At 39.8% G+C, this 20,834-nt stretch overlaps 1 protein-coding gene across 2 annotated transcripts in view; it reads left to right on the top strand.

The window, feature by feature from the left end:
• Positions 1–20,834, top strand: part of DTWD2 (DTW motif tRNA-uridine aminocarboxypropyltransferase 2) — a 165,598-nt gene that overhangs the window by 38,123 nt on the left and 106,641 nt on the right. For both annotated transcript variants that reach the window (XM_017872342.1, XM_017872344.1), the window contains exons 2-3: positions 11,846–11,936; positions 16,254–16,348. In XM_017872342.1, coding sequence (XP_017727831.1) covers positions 11,846–11,936; positions 16,254–16,348 — 186 coding nt within the window. The remainder of the gene's footprint in view (positions 1–11,845; positions 11,937–16,253; positions 16,349–20,834) is intronic.

Raw genomic sequence — 20,834 nt, forward strand, 5'->3', positions numbered from 1 at the left:
TGATGTGGTCAAGTGTTTAAATAGAAGTATTAATAGGAATCTAAAGGAAATACATATGACTAAAATAAAAGAAAGTGAATTCAGCCCTGGGAGTAGCAGAGACTTGCAAACAAGATGAGAGGCGTTGTCTTGGAGCATAAACAATGTGGTCCTGGTTAGATACTGTACTTAAAGTAATATTTGTAAATATTGCAGATTTATGGGTTAAAGACTTTGCTGTTGTGGGCTAAGAATCTAACCAGTTCCAGACAACCAACTTTTAAATAGGCTTTTGGAGCAAAGTTTCTAAATGTTCTTAAAGGTTCCTGTCAGGCCTTTGAGCCGAAGCCTGCACATGTACATCCAGATGGCCTGAAGCAAGTGAAGAATCACAGAAGAAGTGAAAATGACCAGTTTCTGCCTTAACTGATGACATTACCTTGTGAAATTCTTTCTCCTGGTTTAGAAGCTCCTCCACTGAGCACCTTGTGACCCCTGCCCCTGCCTGCCAGAGAACAACCCCTTTGACTCAATTTTCCACTGCCTACCCAACTCCTATAAAACAGCCCCACCCCTGTCTCCGTTTGCTGACTCTTTCTGGACTCAGCCTGCGTGCACCCAGGTGATTAAAAAGCTTTATTGCTCACACAAAGCCTGTTTGGTGGTCTCTTCGCACGGACGCATATGACATTTGGTGCTGAAACATTTGGTACCGTGACTCGGATTGGGGGACCTCCCTTGGGAAATCAATCCCCTGTCCTCCTGCTCTTTGCTCCGTGAGAAAGATCCACCTACAACCTCTGGTCCTCAGACCAACCAGCCCGAGGAACATCTCACCAATTTTAAATCGGGCAATTGACCTCTTTTTACTGTCTTCTCTGTCCTCTCTCACTATCCCTCAACCCCTTTCTCCTTTCAATCTCTGCGCCGCCTTTCAATCCTTCCCTTCCCTTAATTTCAGTTGCTTTCTTTTTCTGGTAGAGGCAGAGGAGACACATTTTATCTGTGAACCGAAAACTCCAGTGCCGGTCACGGACTTGAGAAGACAGCCTTCCTTTGATGTTAATCACTGTGGGGGCACCTGCCTGATTATTCACCCACATTTCAGGGGTTTCTGATCACCGTGGAGATGCCTGCCTTGATCCTTCACCTTGGTGGCAAGTACCACCTCCCTGGGGTGGGCCAAGTACCACCCCTCCCCTTCTCTCCATGTCTCTACCCTGTCTTTTCTCTGGGCTTGCTTCCTTCACTATGGTCAACCTTCCACCCTCCATTCCTCCTCCTTCTCCCTTAGCCTGTGTTCTCAAAAACTTAAAACCTCTTCAACTCACACCTGACCCAAAACCTAAATGCCTTATTTTCTTCTGCAACACCACTTGACCCCACTGCAATACAAACTTGACAATGTTTCCAAATAGCCAGAAAACGGCACTTTTGATTTCTTCATCCTACAAGATCTAGATAATTCTTCTCGTAAAAATGGACAAATGGTCTGAGGTGCCTGAAGTCTAGGCATTCTTTTACATATCAGTCTCTTCCTAATCTCTGCTCCCAACGTGACTCGTCCCAAATCTTTCTTCTTTCTCTCCTTCAGTCTCCACCCCAAGCTCTGAGTCCTTTGAATCCTCCTTTTCTACAGACCTGTATGACCTCTCCCCTCCTCCCCAGGCTGCCCTTCGCCAGGCCGAACTAGGTCCCAATTCTTCCTCGGCCTCTGCTCCTCCACCCTATAATCCTTCTATCACTTCCTTCCCTCACACCCGGTCCAGCTTACAGTTTTATTCTGTGACTAGCCCTCCCCCACCTGCCCAACAATTTCCTCTTAAAGAGGTGGCTGGAGCTAAAGGCATAGTCAAGGTTAATGCTCCATTTTCTTTATCCGACCTCTCCCAAATCAGTTAGTGTTTAGGCTTTTGTTAATCAAATATGAAAACCTAGCCCAGTCCACGGCTTGTTTGGCAACAACCCTTAGACGCTTTACCGCCCTAGACCCAGAAAGGCCAGAAGGCTGTCTTACTCTTAGTATACATTTTATTACCCAATCCGCTCCCGATATTTACAAAAAGCTCCAAAACTTAAATTCCAACCCTCAAACCCACAACAGGATTTAATTAACCTCACCTTCAAGGTGTACAATAATAAAAAAGAGGCAGCCAAGTAGCAGTGTATTTCTGAGTTGCAATTACTTGCCTCTGCTGTGAGAGAAACCCCAGCCACATCTCTAGCACAGAAGAACTTCAAAACGCCTAAGCCACAGCAGTCAGGCATTCCTTCAGGACCTCCTCCCCCAGGATCTTGCTTCAAGTGCCAGAAATCTGGCCACTGGGCCAAGGAATGCCTGCAGCCCGGGATTCCTCCTAAGCCATGTTCCATCTGTGAGAGATCCCACTGGAAATCGGACTGTCCAACTTGCCCAGCAGCCACTCCCAGAGCCCCTGGAATTCTGGCCCAAGGCTCTCTGACTGACTCCTTCCCAGATCTTCTCGGCTTAGTGGCTGAAGACTGATGCTGCCCAATTGCCTCAAAAGCCTCCTGGACCATCACAGGCACTTGAGGTAACTCTTACAGTGGAGGGTTAGGCCGTGCCCTTCTTAATCAATACGGAGGCTACGCACTCCACATTACCTTCTTTTCAAGGGCCTGTTTCCCTTGCCTCCATAACTGTTGTAGGTATTGACAGCCAGGCCAGGATTCTAAACCACTTAAAACTCCCCAACTCTGGGAGTTTTGCCAGCTTAGACAATATTCTTTTTTGTTTTTGAGATGGAGCTTGCTCTGTTGCCCAGGCTGGAGTGCAGTGGCGCGATCTCGGCTCAATGCAAGCTCTGCCTCCCAGGTTCACGCCATTCTCCCACCTCAACCTCCTAAGTAGCTGGGACTACAGGCGCCCACCACCACGTCTGGCTAATTTTTTGTATTTTTAGTAGAGACGGGGTTTCACTATGTTAGCCAGAATGGTCTTGATCTCCTGACCTGGTGATCCATCCGCCTCAGCCTCCCAAAGTGCTGGGAATTCAGGCATAAGCCATCGCACCTGGCCACTTAGACAATATTCTTTTATGCACTCCTTTTTAGTTGTCCCCACCTGCCCAGTTCCCTTATTAGGTCTAGGCATTTTAACTAACTTATCTGCTTCCCTGACTATTCCTAGGCTACAGCCACACCTCATTGCCACCCTTTTCCCCAGTTCAAAGCCTTCTTCGCATCCTCCCCTTGTGTCTCCCCACCTTAATCCACAAGTATGAGACACCTCTATTCCTACCTTGGTGACTGATCATGCACCCCTTACCATCCCATTAAAACCTAATCATCCTTATCCCACTCAATGCCAATATCCCATCCCACTGCATGCTTTAAAAGGTTAAAGCCTGTTACCACTTACCTGCTACAGCATGGGCTTCTAAAGCCTATAAATTCTCCTTACAATTCCCCCATTTTACCCGTCCAAAAACCGGACAAGTCTTACAGGTTAGTTCAGGATCTATGCCTTATCAACCAGATTGTTTTGCCTATCCACCCTGTAGTACCCAAACTGTACACTCTTTTGTCATCAATACCTCCCTCCAAAACTCATTTTTCACTCATTTTTCTGTTCTGGATCTCAAACATGCTTCCTTTACTATTCCTTTGCACCCTTCATCCCAGCCTCTCTTTGCTTTCACTTGGACTGACCCTGACACCCATCAGGCTCAGCAGCTTACCTAGGCTGTACTGCTGCAAGGCTACAGGAACAGCCCCCATTACTTCCGTCAAGCCCTTTCTCATGATTTATTTTCTTTCCGTCCATCTGCTTCTCACTTTATTCAGTATTTTAATGACCTTCTACTTTATAGCCCCTCCTACAAATCTTCCCAATAGGACACCCTTCTGCTTCTCCAACATCTATTCTCAAAAGAATATCGCGCATCCCCCTTCAAAGCCCAAATTTCTTCCTCATCCGTTACCTTTCTCGGCATAATTCTTAATAAAAACACACGTGCTCTCCCTGCTGATCATGTCCGACTAATCTCCTAAACCCCAACCCCTTCTACAAAGCAACAACTCCTTTCCTTCCTAGGCATGGTTAGTTACTTTCACCTTTGGATACCTGGTTTTGCCATCCTGACTAAACCATTATGTAAACTCACAAAAGGAAACCTAGCTGACCCCATAGATCCCAAATCCTTTCCCCACTCCTCTTTCCCTTCCTTAAAATCAGCCCTAGAAGCTGCTCCCACACTAGCTCTCGCTAACTAATCCCAACACTTTTCATTACACACAGCCGAAGTGCAGAGCGGCTGTGCAGTCAGAATTCTTACACAAGAGCCNTAGGACACCCTTCTGCTTCTCCAACATCTATTCTCAAAAGAATATCGCGCATCCCCTTCAAAGCCCAAATTTCTTCCTCATCCGTTACCTTTCTCGGCATAATTCTTAATAAAACACACGTGCTCTCCCTGCTGATCATGTCCGACTAATCTCCTAAACCCCAACCCCTTCTACAAAGCAACAACTCCTTTCCTTCCTAGGCATGGTTAGTTACTTTCACCTTTGGATACCTGGTTTTGCCATCCTGACTAAACCATTATGTAAACTCACAAAAGGAAACCTAGCTGACCCCATAGATCCCAAATCCTTTCCCCACTCCTCTTTCCCTTCCTTAAAATCAGCCCTAGAAGCTGCTCCCACACTAGCTCTCGCTAACTAATCCCAACACTTTTCATTACACACAGCCGAAGTGCAGAGCGGCTGTGCAGTCAGAATTCTTACACAAGAGCCAGGACTGTGCTCTGTAGCCTTTCTGTCCAAACAACTTGACCTTACTGTTTTAGGCTGCCCCCCCATTATTCCTGATACCACACCTGACCTCCCATGACTGTCTCTCTCTGATCCACCTGGCATTCATTCCATTTCCCCATGTTTCCTTTTTTCCTGTTTCTCACCCTGATCACAGTTGGTTTATTAATGGCAGTGCCACCAGGCCTAATCGCCACTCACCAGCTAAAGCAGGCTATGCTATAGTATCTTCCACATCTATCATTGAGCCTACCACTCTGCCCCCTGCCCTGTCTCTCAGCAAGTCAAACTCATTGCCTTAACTCGGGCCCTCACTCTTGCAAAGAGACTATGTGTCAATATTTGTACTGACTCTCAATGTGCCTTCCGTATCCTGCACCACTATGCTGTTATATGGGCTGAAAGAGGTCTCCTCACTACACAAGGGTCCTCCATCATTAATGCCTCTTTAATAAAACTCTTCTCAAGGCTGCTTTACTTCCAAAGGAAGCTGGAATCATTCACTGCAAGGGCCATCAAAAGGCATCAGATCCCATTGCTCAGGGCAACACTTATGCTGATAAAGTAGCTAAAGAAGCAGCCAGCATCCCAACTTCTTTCCCTCATGGCCAGTTTATCTCCTTCTCATCAGTCACTCCCACCTACTCTCCCACTGAAACTTCCACCTATCAATCTCTTTCCACAGAAGGCAAATGATTCTTAGACCAAGGAAAATATCTTCTTCCAGTCTCACAGGCCCATTCTATTCTGTTGTCATTTCATAACTTCTTCCATGTAGGTTAGAAGCTGCTAGCCTGCCTCTTAGAACCTCTCATTTCCTCTCCATTGTGGAAGTCTGTCCTCAAGGAAATCACTTCTCAGTGTTCCATCTACTGTTCAACTACTACTCAGAGATTATTCAGGCCCCCTCCTTTCCCTACACATCAAGCTTGGAGGTCCAGGACTGGCAAATTGACTTTACTCACATGCCCTGTGTCAGAAAACTAAAATACCTCTTGGTCTGAGAAAACACTTCTACTGGATAGGTAGAGGCCTTTCCCTCAGGGTCTGAGAAAGCCACCACGGTCATTTGTTCCCTTCTGTCAGACATGATTCACTTTCTTGCTCAGCCCCAACCTCATCCCAGACACCAGTCCTCTAGGCGACTATCTTCCAGTCCTCCCTCAGGCTAGACAGAAAATTGCCAGGCTGCTAATCTTCTCTTGCCTACTTCAGATTCCCAGCCATATAAAGACACCCTAGCTGGACGATCAGTTCTTGTTAAGAATCTGACCCCTCAAACTCTACAACCTCGAAGGACTGGACCCTACTTAGTCATCTATAATACCCCAACTGCTGTCTGCCTGCAGGACCCCTCCCCATTGGGTTCACCATTCCAGAATAAAGCTGTGTCCGTCAGACTGCCAGCCTCGTCTCTCCTCTTCCTCCTAACAGTCGCAAGTACTTTCCCCTACTTCCCTTAAACTCACCCACATTTCTGAAGAAAAGTAGTAACCCTTATAAGCCTAATACATCCTTTCATTTTTATTAGGTCTCTTCTTCCTTATCCTACTCTTTACAACAGGACTTTTACACAGTCCTCCCACCCCCCTCACTTGGACTGTGCCCCCAAAATTTGTCATCCCTGCTGTCTTCTGTCTAGTCATACTCCTATTCACCATTCTCAACTACTCGTGAATGCCCTGCCCTTGTTTACACTACCAGTTTACACTTTACCTCCAAACCATCATAACTGATATCTCCTGGTTTTACCTCAAACCACCACCCTTAAGTCTCTTGTAAAATGGATAGAAGATCTTCAGTTGCAAGGTACACTCCAATACTTTCACCCTGATGAAGTCCTATTCCTTACTTTTATACTCACTCTTATTCTCGTTCCCTTTCTTATGCTACCCTCTACCTCTCCCCAGCTATCTCCACCACACTATCTATCTCACTCACTCTCTCCTAGCCGTTTCTAATCCTTCTTTAAGAAACAATTGCTGGCTTTGCATTTGTCTTTCCTCCAAAATTGCCAAGGCCTCGACTTACTGCTAAAAAAAGAGGACTCTGTATCTTTTTAATGAAGAGTGTTTTTACCTAAATCAGTCTTACCTGGCCTATGACAACATAAAAAAACTCAAGGATAGAGCCCAAAAACTTGCCGACCAAGCAAGTAATTATGCTAAACCCCCTTGGGCACTCTCTGATTAGATGTCCTGGGTCCTCCCAATTTCTTAGTCCTTTAATACCTGTTTTCTCCTTCTCTTATTTGGACTTTGTGTTTTCTGTTTAGTTTCTCAGTTCATACAAAACCACATCCAGGCCATCACCAGTCATTCTATATGACAAATGCTCCTTCTAACAACCCCACAATATTGCCCCTTACCACAAAATTTTCTTCAGCTTAATCTCTCCCACTCTGCGTTCCCACCCTGACCCTAATCCTGCTTGAAGCAGCCCTGAGAAACATCGCCCATTATCTCTCCATACCACCCCCCAAAATTTTCACTGCCCCAACTCTTCAACACGATTTTGTTTTATTTTTCTTATTAATATAAGAAGACAGGAATGTCAGGCCTCTGAGCCCAAGCCTGCGTTTATACCTCTAGATTGCCTGAAGCAAGTGTAAAATCACAAATGAAGTGAAAGTGGCCAGTTCCTGCCTTAACTGATGACATTACCTTGTGAAATTTCTTCTCCTGGCTCAGAAGCTTCCCCACTGAGCACCTTGTGACCGCCCCTGCCTGCCAGAGAACAACCCCTTTGACTGTGATTTTCCACTACCTACCCAACTCCTATAAAATGGCCTCACCCCTCTCTCTCTTCCCTTACTCTCTTTTTGGACTCAGCCTGCCTGCGCCCAGCTGATTAAAAAGCTTTATTGCTCACACAAAGCCTGTTTGGTGGTCTCTTCACATGGATGCGCGTGATAGTTCCAAGATACGAAGATAACTTGATTTTTGTAGAGAGTTATATTTAGTTATTTCTGTTTTCTATTTTTTTCTTTTTCTTTTTCTTTTGAGACAGGATCTTGCTTTGTCACCCAGGGTGGAATGCAGTGGTGCAGTCATAGCTCACTGCAGCCTCAATCTCCTGGGCTCAAGTGATCCTCTGGCCTCAGCCTCCCAAGTAGCTAGGATTAAAGGTGCTCACCATCATGCTCAGTGTTTTGCTATGTTGCCCAGGCTGTTTTGAACTCCTGTGATCAAGTGGTCTGCCTGCCTTAGCCTCCCAAAGTGCTAGGATTACAGGTGTGAATCACTTGTTAATTTAGATATTTAAAGCTGCATTTTAAAAGGCCAAAATATTACAGTTTGATTTATTAAAAAAAAAAAAAAAAATTCCAGGCGCAGTGGCCCACGCCTATAATCCCAACACTTTGGGAGGCCGAGGCAGGAGGATTGCTTCAGCCCAGGAGTTTGAGACCAGCCTGGGCATCATGGTGAGACCTTGTCTCTACAGAAAAATAAAAAATTAGCCAAATGTGGTAGTGTGTGCTTCTAGTCCCAGATGCTACTTGGGTGACTGAGGTGGGAGGATTGTTTGAGCCTGGGAGATTGAGGCTGTAATGAGCTTTGATTGTGCCATTGCACCCCAGTCTGGGTGACAGAGCAAGACCCTGTCTCAAAAAAGAAAAAAATTCATCTCATTTGACATTTTCATTGAGTCCATTGAGGATAAATTATCAATTTTTGTAGAACGTTTCAAAAGGGCAGTTCAAATAAGTTGATTTTGTGATACTACTGAGGAACTTCAGTTATATTGTGGTTTTGTATAGTTCTGAAAATCCCCAAAATGAATTGAAGTTAGACTCACTTTAATAACAAATGTTGCATAACACATTTGATGAATGATTATATATATTATAAAAACAGTGTAATAGGTAGTTCATCTACTAAAGGTTAGAAATCAACCTTTTAGGTAAAAACACTCTGTGTTGCCCCAATAACATTTTAATCTTTTACAGATACAAGTTAGGACTTTTATCTGTAAAAGATTAAAATTGGTTGAGTATCGTGGCTCACACCTGTAATCGCAGTGATAGGAACAGGAGGCAGAGAAATTCTGGGCAGAAAAGGGCAAGGTCCCTGGCAAAGCCCCACCCTCAAGCCTGGAACTATGCCCCAAAGTGAGAACATGCATTCCTGTTTTCCCGCTCGAATGTTGTCTTTTTGAAAACCACACATGGCCCGTTCCACCTCCATCCTGTACCCATAAAAACCCCTGACTCAACTGACAGAGGGAAGAGAAAGGGAGAGGAGGAAAGGCAGCTGTATGGTATGACTGCAGTTTGACATTGGAGAAAAGCAGCTTGACCTCAGAAGGATGGCTTAATGGTGTTGCTTCGGAGAGTCCAGCTGGGGACAGTCGGAATCCAGGGGAAGATCACCTTCCTGCTTCATCCCTCTTCCAGCTCTCCTTCCCTCTGAGAGCCACTTTCATTGGCAATAAAATCCTCCATATTTACCACCCTTCAATTCATTCGTGTGACCCGATTTTTACTGGATGCTGAACAAGAGCTTGGGTGCCACAGGTGTGGGCGGCAAAGCTGAAAAAGCACTGTAACACACGCCCTCTGGGGCTTCAGGGGTCACGAGTACCCCTTTAGACACTGCGGGGAGAGGGGGGCCCACGGAGTTTTGCTCCTGCCAACACCCAAAAGTGCTAGCTCTGGCTCCCGCACCCGCTCACCTGGGATTGAGAGCTATGGACTGAGTAAGTGAGGCACTCCTGTCATGAGGCCCAGGAAGGAGTCAAGGAAAATTTTCTGTTTCACCAGCACTTTGAGAAGCTGAGGTGGACGGATCACTTGAGGTCAGGAGTTCGAGACCAGCTTGGCCAATGTGGTGAAAACCTCTCTCTACTAAAAATATAAAAAAAGTTAGCTGGGCATGGTGATGTGTGCCTGTAATCCCAGCTATTCAGGAGGCTGAGACATGAGAATCTCTTGAATCCAGGAGGCAGAGGTTGCAGTGAGGTGAGTTTGTGCCACTACACTCCAGCCTGGGTGACAGAGTGAGATTCTGTTTCTTTTTTTTTTTTTTTTTAAAGATTGAAGCTAATGTTTATGGACTTAACAGCTTTTCTTCAGTCAACATTTGAATAGATTTATTAAAAAAAATTCAAAGTGAAACTCTACCCCACCCACCACATTGAAATACTATTAGGATATAGATACTTCATTTAAATTTGCCTGGTTAGGTTGGAGAAACATCAGTTTTTACTTGGTTCTTCTGTTCTGTGATGTATTTATTCTTCGAATCATTTTAGTTTTTGGTTTTGGTTAACTTAATAAAAAAAAATCAGAATCTCGGTTTTTAGAATTTGAATGTACCTCATCCTGTTCCTCTTTCTACTGAGTGAGCAATCCTTTCTTATAGCAGTGCTTGATCTGTTTGTCAGTGCACCCAGTTCCATCAACTGGTGTCTGTCCCTCTTTTGTGTTTACTCTTGTGACCACAGAAAAACTTTCCATCTGAAAAATCTCCTTATATTCCTGAGAGGAAATCCAATGTGGGGCAGAACAATCATAGCGAATCATCTCAGAAGTCACTGGAAATCAGGTGTATTGATTTTCCTTGGGTTAAGCTTCCATTCCAGGTTCAGTGGGGTTGGAAAGAGGAGGTGGAGTCATGTATAATATGATTTTACTTCTGCCTAAGATATCTAGATAATTTCTTTATCCAGAGCATAGATTTGGCAGTTTCTTGCAGAATGAGAGGGTGTATTTAACAGATGTTTGAGCCAATTTACCCACATTGTATGGTTTATTAATAAGCATTTCTTAATCTCAGTCTAAAATTCCACATAAGTAAAATTGAGGAAAGAGTTAACAGTGGTCAGCTTGTATGTATGGTATTAGAAATTCCCTTTAATATAGCATTCATTTGTATACTGTTGTAATGACATATAACACCTGCCTGTGATCGTTTGTGAAACATTTACTCCCATATCTGGGATCTGGCTGCTTAATGAATTTATTTCTTTCTTTTTTTTTTTGAAATGGAGTCTTGCTCTGTTGCCTAGGCTGGTGTGCAGTGGCACAATCTTGGCTCACTGCAACCTCCGTCTCCTGGGTTCAAGCAATTCTCCTACCTCCACCTCCCGAGTAGCTGGGATTACAGGCACCCACCACCATGCCCAGCTGATTTTTGCATTTTTAGTAGAGATGGGGTTTCACCACATTGGCCAGGCTGGTCTCGAACTCTTGACGTCAGATGATCCGCCCGCCTCAGCCTCCCAAAGTGCTGGGATTACAGGCATGAGCCACTGTGCCCGGCCATGAATTTCATATTATAAATACATATACCAAATATAGTATTTAATGGTAAAATATAAATGTTTATTCATACAATACTTTTGGAAGGACACATAAAAAACCGGTCATTGGTTGCCCCTAAAGGAAGAGAATACTGTAGGCTGGAGGACAGAGATAGCAGGTATATCCTTTAATTCTATTTGAACTTTATATTGTGTGTAAGAGTTACCTAAACAATAGTAAAGCACTAAAAGTAAGTAAAATAAAAGGACAAACAGTAAGAAAAGGTAAGTTAAATGGAAAAAGCAAATACTCTTCTGGTATAATTCTAGCCAAATACAATTTGGTGGCACCTATTTGAATTTATTCTCCCAATTGTTAAGCTCTCTGTATTGATTGATGGCTAAGTTTGATTAGTATTTTTCTCTACATGGTAATTGTATTTTAATATTTTATCATCTTATTGTTTACTCAACTTAAAGTGATAGAGAAGAGTTGCCAGGTTTCTCTTTGATGTGAGATCTCTTCTTGATTTGGAATGCAAATCAGAAGTGTCATTTTTTGAATAAAGGGACCAGATAACTTATAGGTATTCTTTCTCTAAATATAACTAAGGTAAGTTTTTTTTTTTGAGATATGTTAATCTATATAAGTGGTAAAGAATTTACTTGCATTTCTCCACATTTTCATGTCTAAAGTCTGATTGAATTCATTTTTGGTATTTCATTTTGAAAAGAATGCAGCTTTAGCAAACCTCTTTGTATAAATTCAGTGGTATTAAGTTCATTTTAAAATTGTTTTATCGTTGTATTTTAAAATTTACCAGTTTTATTTTCTTTTACCCTTCAGCCGGCCTCAGAAAGTGTGTTTGTGTCCATTTCTCCCAGCGCACCCTCTTCATATCTCTACCCACTTGTACATAATTCAGCATCCAGCAGAGGTAAGATTTTGTAAAATACACGATTTCAAATAGAATATGAGTCCACAAGAGTAAACACGAAGATAAACATACTTATCTTTACCAGCTCTTTAGCATTTCTGAAAAGAAGTTGATGATAAATATTTTCTCTTTTGGAAAAAAATAATTTCTTTTAATTTCATGTGGTAGTATAGAGTCATATGCTCTAGAGAGAGATAACATTTCACAAAATCTATGTTATTGAATAGTATATAAATGTAAAACTCAAATAATTTTGTATGAAGAAAAAATGAGATTTTGTGAATAAAGAGCTAAGAAAATCATTGCTTTTTAAATTTTGGTCATAGCTTATGTTCCTTGATGTCTTTTCTTGCTACAGTAGAGGTAACTTTGGCATTTTACTCTTACAAAGTGAATGTATAAATAATTTTTTGGTTTATTTTAGATGAATAGAAGAAACTTGTGTATTTCATAATGCATGTTATATGTAAAGATTTTAAAATTAATACTCTCTTCTACAGGTACAATTATACATATTTGCCAGCGTGTATGTGTGTTTGTAACTCTTGATTAGCTGCTTAATGACGAGGGGAGGAAGTTATAATTAATACAAAACTACTCAATGCATACTGTGAAGTATATTTAGTGTAAACTACAGTTAAAACTCTTTCAGTATTTAGGAACTGGGGGCATCATAGACCCAGTCAAGCGTTCTAAGAAGGAATAATTATTTTTTAAATTTCTCGAGTCTGGATCACTTGAAGACTTTAACAGAGGTATAAAAGAAATTAATCTTTTATCTCTTTCAAATAATGAAACATTTATTTATTTATTTATTTATTTATTTATTTATTTATTTATTTATTGAGACAAGGTCTCCCTCTGTCACCCAGGCTGCAGTACAGTGGCACAATCTCAGCTCACTGCAATCTCTGCCTCCCACGTACAAACAATTCTCATGGCTTAGCCTTGAAACATTTTTTCTTTTATTGCAAATTGTTAACTACTCCATTTGGTGGGCAACCTTTTTCTCAGCCCTTTTTTTTTTTTTGAGATGGAGTCTTGCTCTGTTGCCCAGGCTGGAGTGCGGTGACGCGATCTCAGCTCACTGCAAGCTCTGCGTTCTGGGTTCACGCCATTCTCCTACTTCAGCCTCCTGAGTATAGCTGGGACTACAGGTACCTGCCACAATGCCTGGCTAATTTTTTGTATTTTTAGTAGAGACGAGGTTTCACCACGTTAGCCAGGATGGTCTTGATCTCCTTACCTCGTGATCTGCCCGCCTCAGCCTCCCAAAGTGCTGGGATTACAGGTGTGAGCCACCACACCTGGCCTAACCTTTTTCTCAGTCTTAACAGCATCATGCTTTTGTCAGGATTATGACAATTTTGGTAACTAGCACTATTTTACTGCATTTAAACTTAAAACATTGTACAGCTCAAAATTTATGTAAAATGATAGCCTGTTGGCCATAGCAGTTTTGATTAAAACCTGACTTTTGAGGCTGGGAGCGGTGGCTCATGCCTAGAATTCAAGCACTTTGGGAAGCTAAAGAAGGAGGATAACTTGAGCCCACAAGTTTGAGACCAGCCTGGACAACATAGTGAGACCCCATCTCTATAAACAAATGAAAAAATTAGCCAAATGTGGTGGCACATGCCTATAGGCCTAGCTATTTGGGAGGCTGAGGTGGGAGCATCCCTTCTGCCCAGGAGTTTTAGGCTGCAATGAGCTATGATTGTGACACTGCACTCCCACCTGGGCTATATAGCAAGACCCTATCTTAAAAAACAAAACAAAACAAAACCCCAAACCACTTGAGATTTGATGGTAAGTACTGTGTTCATTTTGCAGTAGACACAGTATGGTGCCTTTTCATTATTGTGTGGTTCCAGATATAAGATAGCTTTTTTAATATGGGTGTTTTCATTGATTTGTGGCAATATTAATGTTTTCTTTCTATTTTTTTGTAGAGATGCAGTCTCACTATGTTGCCCAGGCTGGTCTTGAACTCTTGGCCTTCAGTGATCCTCCTGCCTTAGCCTCCCACAGTGCTAGGATTGCGTGCATGAGCCATCATGCTTGGCCTTATTTTTTTTTTTTAATGTTTTCAAATATCTTATTTTTAATTTATTTTTTACCATTAATCCATGGTTTAGATGATGCATTCATCATTGTGTGTGCTACAAATATATTTTATGCATATACAAATGCATCCATACAGTTTTTCCTTCTCAGCAAAGGAACTTTCTATAATTTTTTTCTGTTTTTAAGAATGAGGTCTTACTATATTGCCCAGGCAGGTCTCAAACCCAGGGCTCAAGGTATCCTCCAGCCTCTGCCTCCCTAAGAGGTGGGACTATAGGCATGAGCCACCCTGCCCAGCCATTCTCAGCAAAGGAATTTTCCAGTTTTCATCTAACTTATTAATACTGGGCTGCCTGTGCTTAACTTCAGCACACCATTTCCAATAAAAGGATATGCTAGTTTTTTGACTGTCCCATAAAAAAGTTATTAAAAACCATTTAGATAGGCTTTAGGAGGGGGCTTTGGGAAAAGAAGACTTGGTGGAGTAGATGATATGGAGGTGATATGATGGAGCATTTCAAAGAGTAGGTATACATACATATAAAATTACTTAAGGATAAAAACAGAAAAGCTATCTCAAAATAACAAAAGCTTTACAAGAAAGAAATGTTAAACGACTTGGCCTTTGTGAATAATGTATATTTAGTTGTGAAGATGCAAACACTCTTTATTGACTTAACTAATAATATTAGATGTGAGAGGAAGGAGTGGTGTTAGATAGCTAAATCCTCATTTGTTATGAGAGGCAGTACTTAAGGGCTGTGGAGCTAGACTGCCCAAGTTCAAATTCTTAATAGTTCTATAAACTATGGAACTTTGGGCAAGTTAATTAACATCTTTGTGTTTCAGTTTCCTCATTAGTAAAATGGATATGACAAAAGATATATTTCTCTCTGTGTATTGCACTTAGAATTGTGTGCCTTAATATTAGCTGTTATGGTGATGATAATTGGTAGTTTTTGGATAATATCTAAAATTGATAAATCAAGAAATAGAAAAACAATGTTTATTATGTGGTTATATGGAGATAACTACCAGAAGAAATAGCCAAAAGAGTTAAAGTGATTGCCTCCAGGAAGTGGTACTGGGGAGTACATCTGGGAACAACTGTAGCATTTTAAATCTTTTGGCACTATTTAATTTGACATATATACATGTATCACTTTGATAAAGGTTTAAAAAGTGATTAAGTCTGTGTCACAGTCTCATGGTGATGGTAAGGGGAGAAGAACACTGTATTAAACATTGGAAAATGTCCTAAAACCACCTAAGGCAGAGTAACTAATCACATGACTCTATGGGATTCAAGGTAGAATTCTCGTGGCAACAAGAAAGATGGTTTCCAGTGTTGGAAGCTAGGACATCGAAGAAACCACTGATGACAGTCAAGTTAATGGCATTTTCAGAAATGGCCACCAGATTTCTCCACTCTAAAGTTATTTATTATTTTTGTTCTCTTTCCATACTCTATATTCTTTGGAAGGAAGGCCATAAATCCAGCCCACACTCAAGTGGGAGGAAGAGATTAAGCCCCACCTTCTGGAGGGGGTAGTATTTACATTTATTATTTGGAATTCTTTTGTAAGGAAGATTTGTTTCTTCTCCCCCATTTATTTATTAAGTCATTTATTTATATCATTCTGGACTCTAATTTGTACTTTGGGTTATAACCCAGTACTGTGTTATTTATTTTGTTGCTCAAATTGTTCAGTTTTAGCCATTGGGAGCACTTTAAGATTGACTTCTATGTCCCTTTGACATACCACATTGTTTGTTTTCCTTTTTTTAAAAAAAATTTAATTTAAATAAAGAGGCTATGCTGGGAAGAACCCATTGTTTTGTTTTCTGAGCACTTCCTTGCTGTTTGGGCATAAAGATCTAGGCAATTATCTTCAAGCTGACATAGTGCAAAATGTAATTACTTGTGAAATGAAAAACTTATCAGAATAAATGATTCAATTTAGTTAAACACAAATTTACATTTTAATAATCGTAATCATTATATATATTAATGTAATCTTCTTTGATCAGTAAACCTGTAAACATACCCAAATAGAATAAAAAGGTATGCTTGTGTTATGGCTAATACTGATAAATCAGAGAAATTTTACCTTTTATTAAACTGTGGTCTTTAGTAAAAGGCTTGTAAAAGTTATACATAAAGTTATGAATCAGGTGTTCATTATAAAATATTTAAAAGTGTGTATATCTAAGTAAAAATCTATGTTTCGATTCATTTTTTAATTAAAGGAAAACAAAGTGTTGCGTACAGTGCCTCTACTAGCAGCATGCCTCCCCCAGGACAAGTGTAAAGTAAAGATTGGTCGTCGCTTCAGTGAAGAAAGGTAAATTAACTGTTAGGGCAATGTAAATAATTCTTTTCTGCACAGATCTTTAAAAATGGTTTCTTTCAGCTTATTCATTTCTTTCAGGTTATTCATGGTCTAAAGAGTGGAAATTAGTCAAAAAATTTAAGTTCTGCTAACTCCCGACCACACAAAATAATACAAGACAAAACAAAACAAAATCAGAAATAAAAAAATAAATAATGTGTAAGCAAAGGAATGTTTAACTTAAAAGTATGTTTTAACTTAAAGTATGTTTAACTTAAAAGGCAAATATACTTGGTGCTTATATCATTTTTGTTAAAAGTGCCTTCCAGTTGGTAGATGGTAGGGTTCTTTTTTTTTTTAAATATCTTCCACAACATTTTTTTTTTGGTAGGGTTCTTGTATTAGATTTAGTTCAGTTTTTTTTCTCCCTGTGGTGCCTAATATAGTGCTTACTTAGTAAATTATTATTATTTTTTTTGAGGCAGGATCTCACTTTGTTGCCCAGTCTGGCGTGCAGTGGTGCAATTTTGGCTTACTGCAACCTCCACCTCTTGGGCTCGAGGGATCCTCTCACCTCAGCTTCCTGAGCAGCTGGGACTACAGGCATGAGCCACTGTGCCCGGCCAATAAATTATTATTTGCTGATGAATTTTAAATTAAAGCAGATTAGAACTGTCAATGTAAATGTGGTAACTGAATGATTAATTTAGGCTTTTGTTAGAGTACATGATGAAATCGTGGGGGAATGATTAAGAGACATACTGCTTTTGGTGTCCTTTGTAAATTTTTGCCTCTAGTATATAAGAAAACAATTGGTTTTTATATATTAACCCTGTATCCAGTAACTTTCTAAATTCATCTGTTAGTTGTAGAAATTATTTTGTAGATTCCCTGGAACTTTCTATGTAAGCAGCATTGTCATGTGCAAATGGGATCATTTCTATTTCTTCCTTTCTGATACTTATTCTTTCTTTTTCCTTGCCTCATTGCAATAACTGATACCTTTAGTATAATGTTTATTAGAAGTGGTGAAAGCCAACATCTTTACCTTGGTCCCAAACTCTGTGGACATTATTAACTATGATATTGGCTGTATGTTTCTCCCCCAAAGCGTTATTGAGGATAATTGATAGATAAAAGTTGTATTTATCATGTACAGTGTGATGTTTTGATGTATGTATACATTGTGAAATGATCAGCATAGTCAAGCTAATTAACACATTTATCACCTCACACAGTTAAGATTTGTTTAAAACATTCAATAATGTTGAGGATACTATAGTATGGCTGTGTCAGGAGAGACACAGTGAGGAAGTGAAGCCAAATGCATGAAAGGAGAGAAGTTTATACACACAGATACCAGAGAGTTTAGGATGCCAATGTGAGGCCAAAGAGAAGTCTGGAAATAGGGGATTCAGCCGCTGGGTGGGCGGGAAGAGGAGACCTGTGGAATTATGCCTTTATTAAGGTCTGTGGGGATTATCCCTTGGGATTTCCCTGTGGGTTGTGGACTGGCTAGTTTAAAGAGAACAATGTGAAAGGGGAGCTTATTCATATGACTCTGGTATTATTCATATGACTCTGGGTTTTATTGTGGTCAGCAGCTATGGGATGTGTTGGGTTTTGGATTAGTGAGGAATAAGTAGGCTATATGGCAAACACCACACAGGGAGGGAAAGTTTTAACTAGGCCAAAGGTGACAGGGTTGGCTGGATTACGGATAACTTAGGTCAGGCCTAAAATGGATGTCAAGGCAACCACTGTATTAAACAGATTTATAACAATAGTTTTACTTTTTTTTTTTTTTTTTGCATTGATAACATTTAAGACCTACCCTCATGGCTGTTTTCAAGTATACAATCCGTTAAATGTAATAACCATGTTATACAATGTAATTTATCAGTTTCTAAAGTGCAGAGAGTTTTAATTATGAATGAGTGTTTGTTGAGTTTTGTGAAATACATCTATTGAAATGATCATGTAGATTCTCTCCTTAATTCTGTTAATATGGTGTGTTATACTGATTGATTTCTGCATGTTAAAACCCTTCCATTTCTAAGATAAAACCCACCTGGTCATATTATAATTTGTGGGATGGTTTTTTTCTTACAAATATAATTCATTTATTAAACATAAGGAATTTCGTATTTTCTATTTATTTTCGTGTCAGTTTTATATTTTGTACCTTTCAAAGAAATGGTACGTTATCTAAATTGTTGAATTTATTGTCATAAAGTTGCTTGTAGCATTTATTTATTGTTATTTTCATGTCTGTAGAATTTGTAGTGGTAGCCTCTTTTAATTCCTGATTTAGGTAATTTGTGTCTTTTCTTTTTTCTTAGTCTGTTTTGGTCGATCTCTTTAAAGAGCCAAGATTTGGCTTTGTATTTTTCTCTGTTTGATTTTCTAATTGATTTCTACTCTTCATTGTCAATTTTTTTCTTGCTTCAGATTTGATTTCTCTTTTTTCTTTATTTTTTAGTAGAAGATTAGATAACAGATTTTCAACCTTTTTGTTCATTCATATAAACATAAATTTTTTTTAAAATAAATTGAGATGGGGTCTTGCTATGTTGACTAGGCTGATCTCAAACTCCTGGCCTCAGGTGATCCTCTCATCTTGGCCTTCCAAAGTGCTAGGATTACAGATGTGAGCTGCTGTGCCTGGTCCTTTTGCTTTTATCAGTGTTTTGTAGTTTTCACATACAGGTACTTTACATATTTTATTAGATTCACACCTAAGAATTTCATTTTGGAGGGCTATTTTAATGGTATTTAAAAACAATTACAAATGTGAATTTTTCATTGCTGGTATGTGGGAAAGCAGTTGACTTTTGTATATTAACCTTATATCTTGTGACCTTGCTGTACTTATTTACCTGTTCTTGGAGGTTGTTTTTTTTTTATTTTTATTTTTTTGGTCAGTTCCTTGGGCTTTTCTATATAGATGATTAGGTCGTCTGAGGAATATATATGGTTTTATTTCATCTTTCCAGTTTGTATGTCTTTTGTTCCCTTTTCTTATTTCAGTAGCTAGCGGTTGAATAGCAGTGGTGAGAGGACATCCTTGTTTTGTTCTCAGTCTTAGAGAACTGTTATGTATAATCCTAGCTATAGGTATTTTGCAAATGTTCTGTATTAAATTGAGGCCATTCTCCCCTATTCCTAGTTTGTGGAGAATTTTTCTCATGAGTGGGCTTTGGGTTTTGTCAAGTGCATTTTCTTTGTGAATTGGTACAGTCCTTTGATGTTTCTTCTTTAGTCCATTGATGTGGTTGATTACATTTATTGATTTTGAATGTTAAACCAGTCTTCCATCCCTGTAATAAATCTGATTTGTGATGGTAGATAATTTTTTATGCATCATTGGATTTAATTTGCTGGTATTTTGTTGAGAATTTTTCCGTTTATGTTCATAAGGGATATTGATCTAGAGTTTTCCTTTCTTGTAATGCCTTTATTTGGTTTTGATATGAAGGTAATGCTGGCCTTATGGAATGAATTAGGCAATGTTCTGTCTGTTTTTATTATCTGGAAGAGATTGTAGAGAATTGATACCATTTCTTCTTGAAATGTTTGAGAGAATTCGCTGCTGAAACCACCTGGGCCTAGTGATTTCTTTTTTAGAAGATTATTAATTATTGATTCAATTTCTTTGATAGACATAGAGCTTTTCAGTTTTCCTGTTTCTCCTTGTGTGAATTTTGATAGTTTGTTTTTCAAGGAATTAATTTCCTTTGAACTACGAAATTTGTGGGCATTGAGTTTTTTGTAGTATTTCTTTATTATTAATTACTATAGAATCAGTAATCATCACCCTTTTTTATTTCTGATATTGGTAGTTGTGTCTTTGCTCTTTTTTTTTTTTTTTTTTTATTACCTTAGGTGTAGTTTTATCAATTTAATTGATGTTTTCAAAGAACCAGTGTATTAATTTGCTAGGACTGTCATAATGAAATACCACATATTGGGTGGCCAAAGAGAAGTTTATTTTCCACAGTTCTTGGGTTTAGAACTCTTAAGATCAAGAGGTCAGTAGATTTGGTTTCTCCTGAGGCCTCTCCTTGGCTTGCGGTTGGTTGCCCTCTCATTGCTTGTTCACATGGTTGTCCCTCTGAACAGGTGTGCCCCTGCCATCTCTTCTTTTGTGTTCAAATTTCCTCTTCTTATAACCATTCCAGTTAGATTAGAATAGGGAACACCCTAATGGCTTCATTTTAACTTCATCACCTCTTTAAAGGTGATTTATCTGTCTCTAAATACCATCATATTCTGAGCTACTAGGGGTTAGGACTTCAACATTTGAATTTTGGGGAGGACACAATTCCTTCTGTAACAGTCAGCTTTTGGTTTCATTGATTTTCTCTGTTGTCTTCCTATTTTGAACTTCATTGATTTCCATCTTAGGTTTTACTCTTTCTTTTCTCTTTTTAGTGCTTGCTTTAGGCTTAAATTGCTCTTCTTTCTCTAGCTTTTTTTTTTTTTTTTTTTTTTTTTT

The sequence above is a fragment of the Rhinopithecus bieti genome, unplaced genomic scaffold (genome assembly GCF_001698545.2).
Source record: "Rhinopithecus bieti isolate Rb0 unplaced genomic scaffold, ASM169854v2 scaffold_6439, whole genome shotgun sequence".
Classification (NCBI taxonomy): domain Eukaryota; kingdom Metazoa; phylum Chordata; class Mammalia; order Primates; family Cercopithecidae; genus Rhinopithecus; species Rhinopithecus bieti.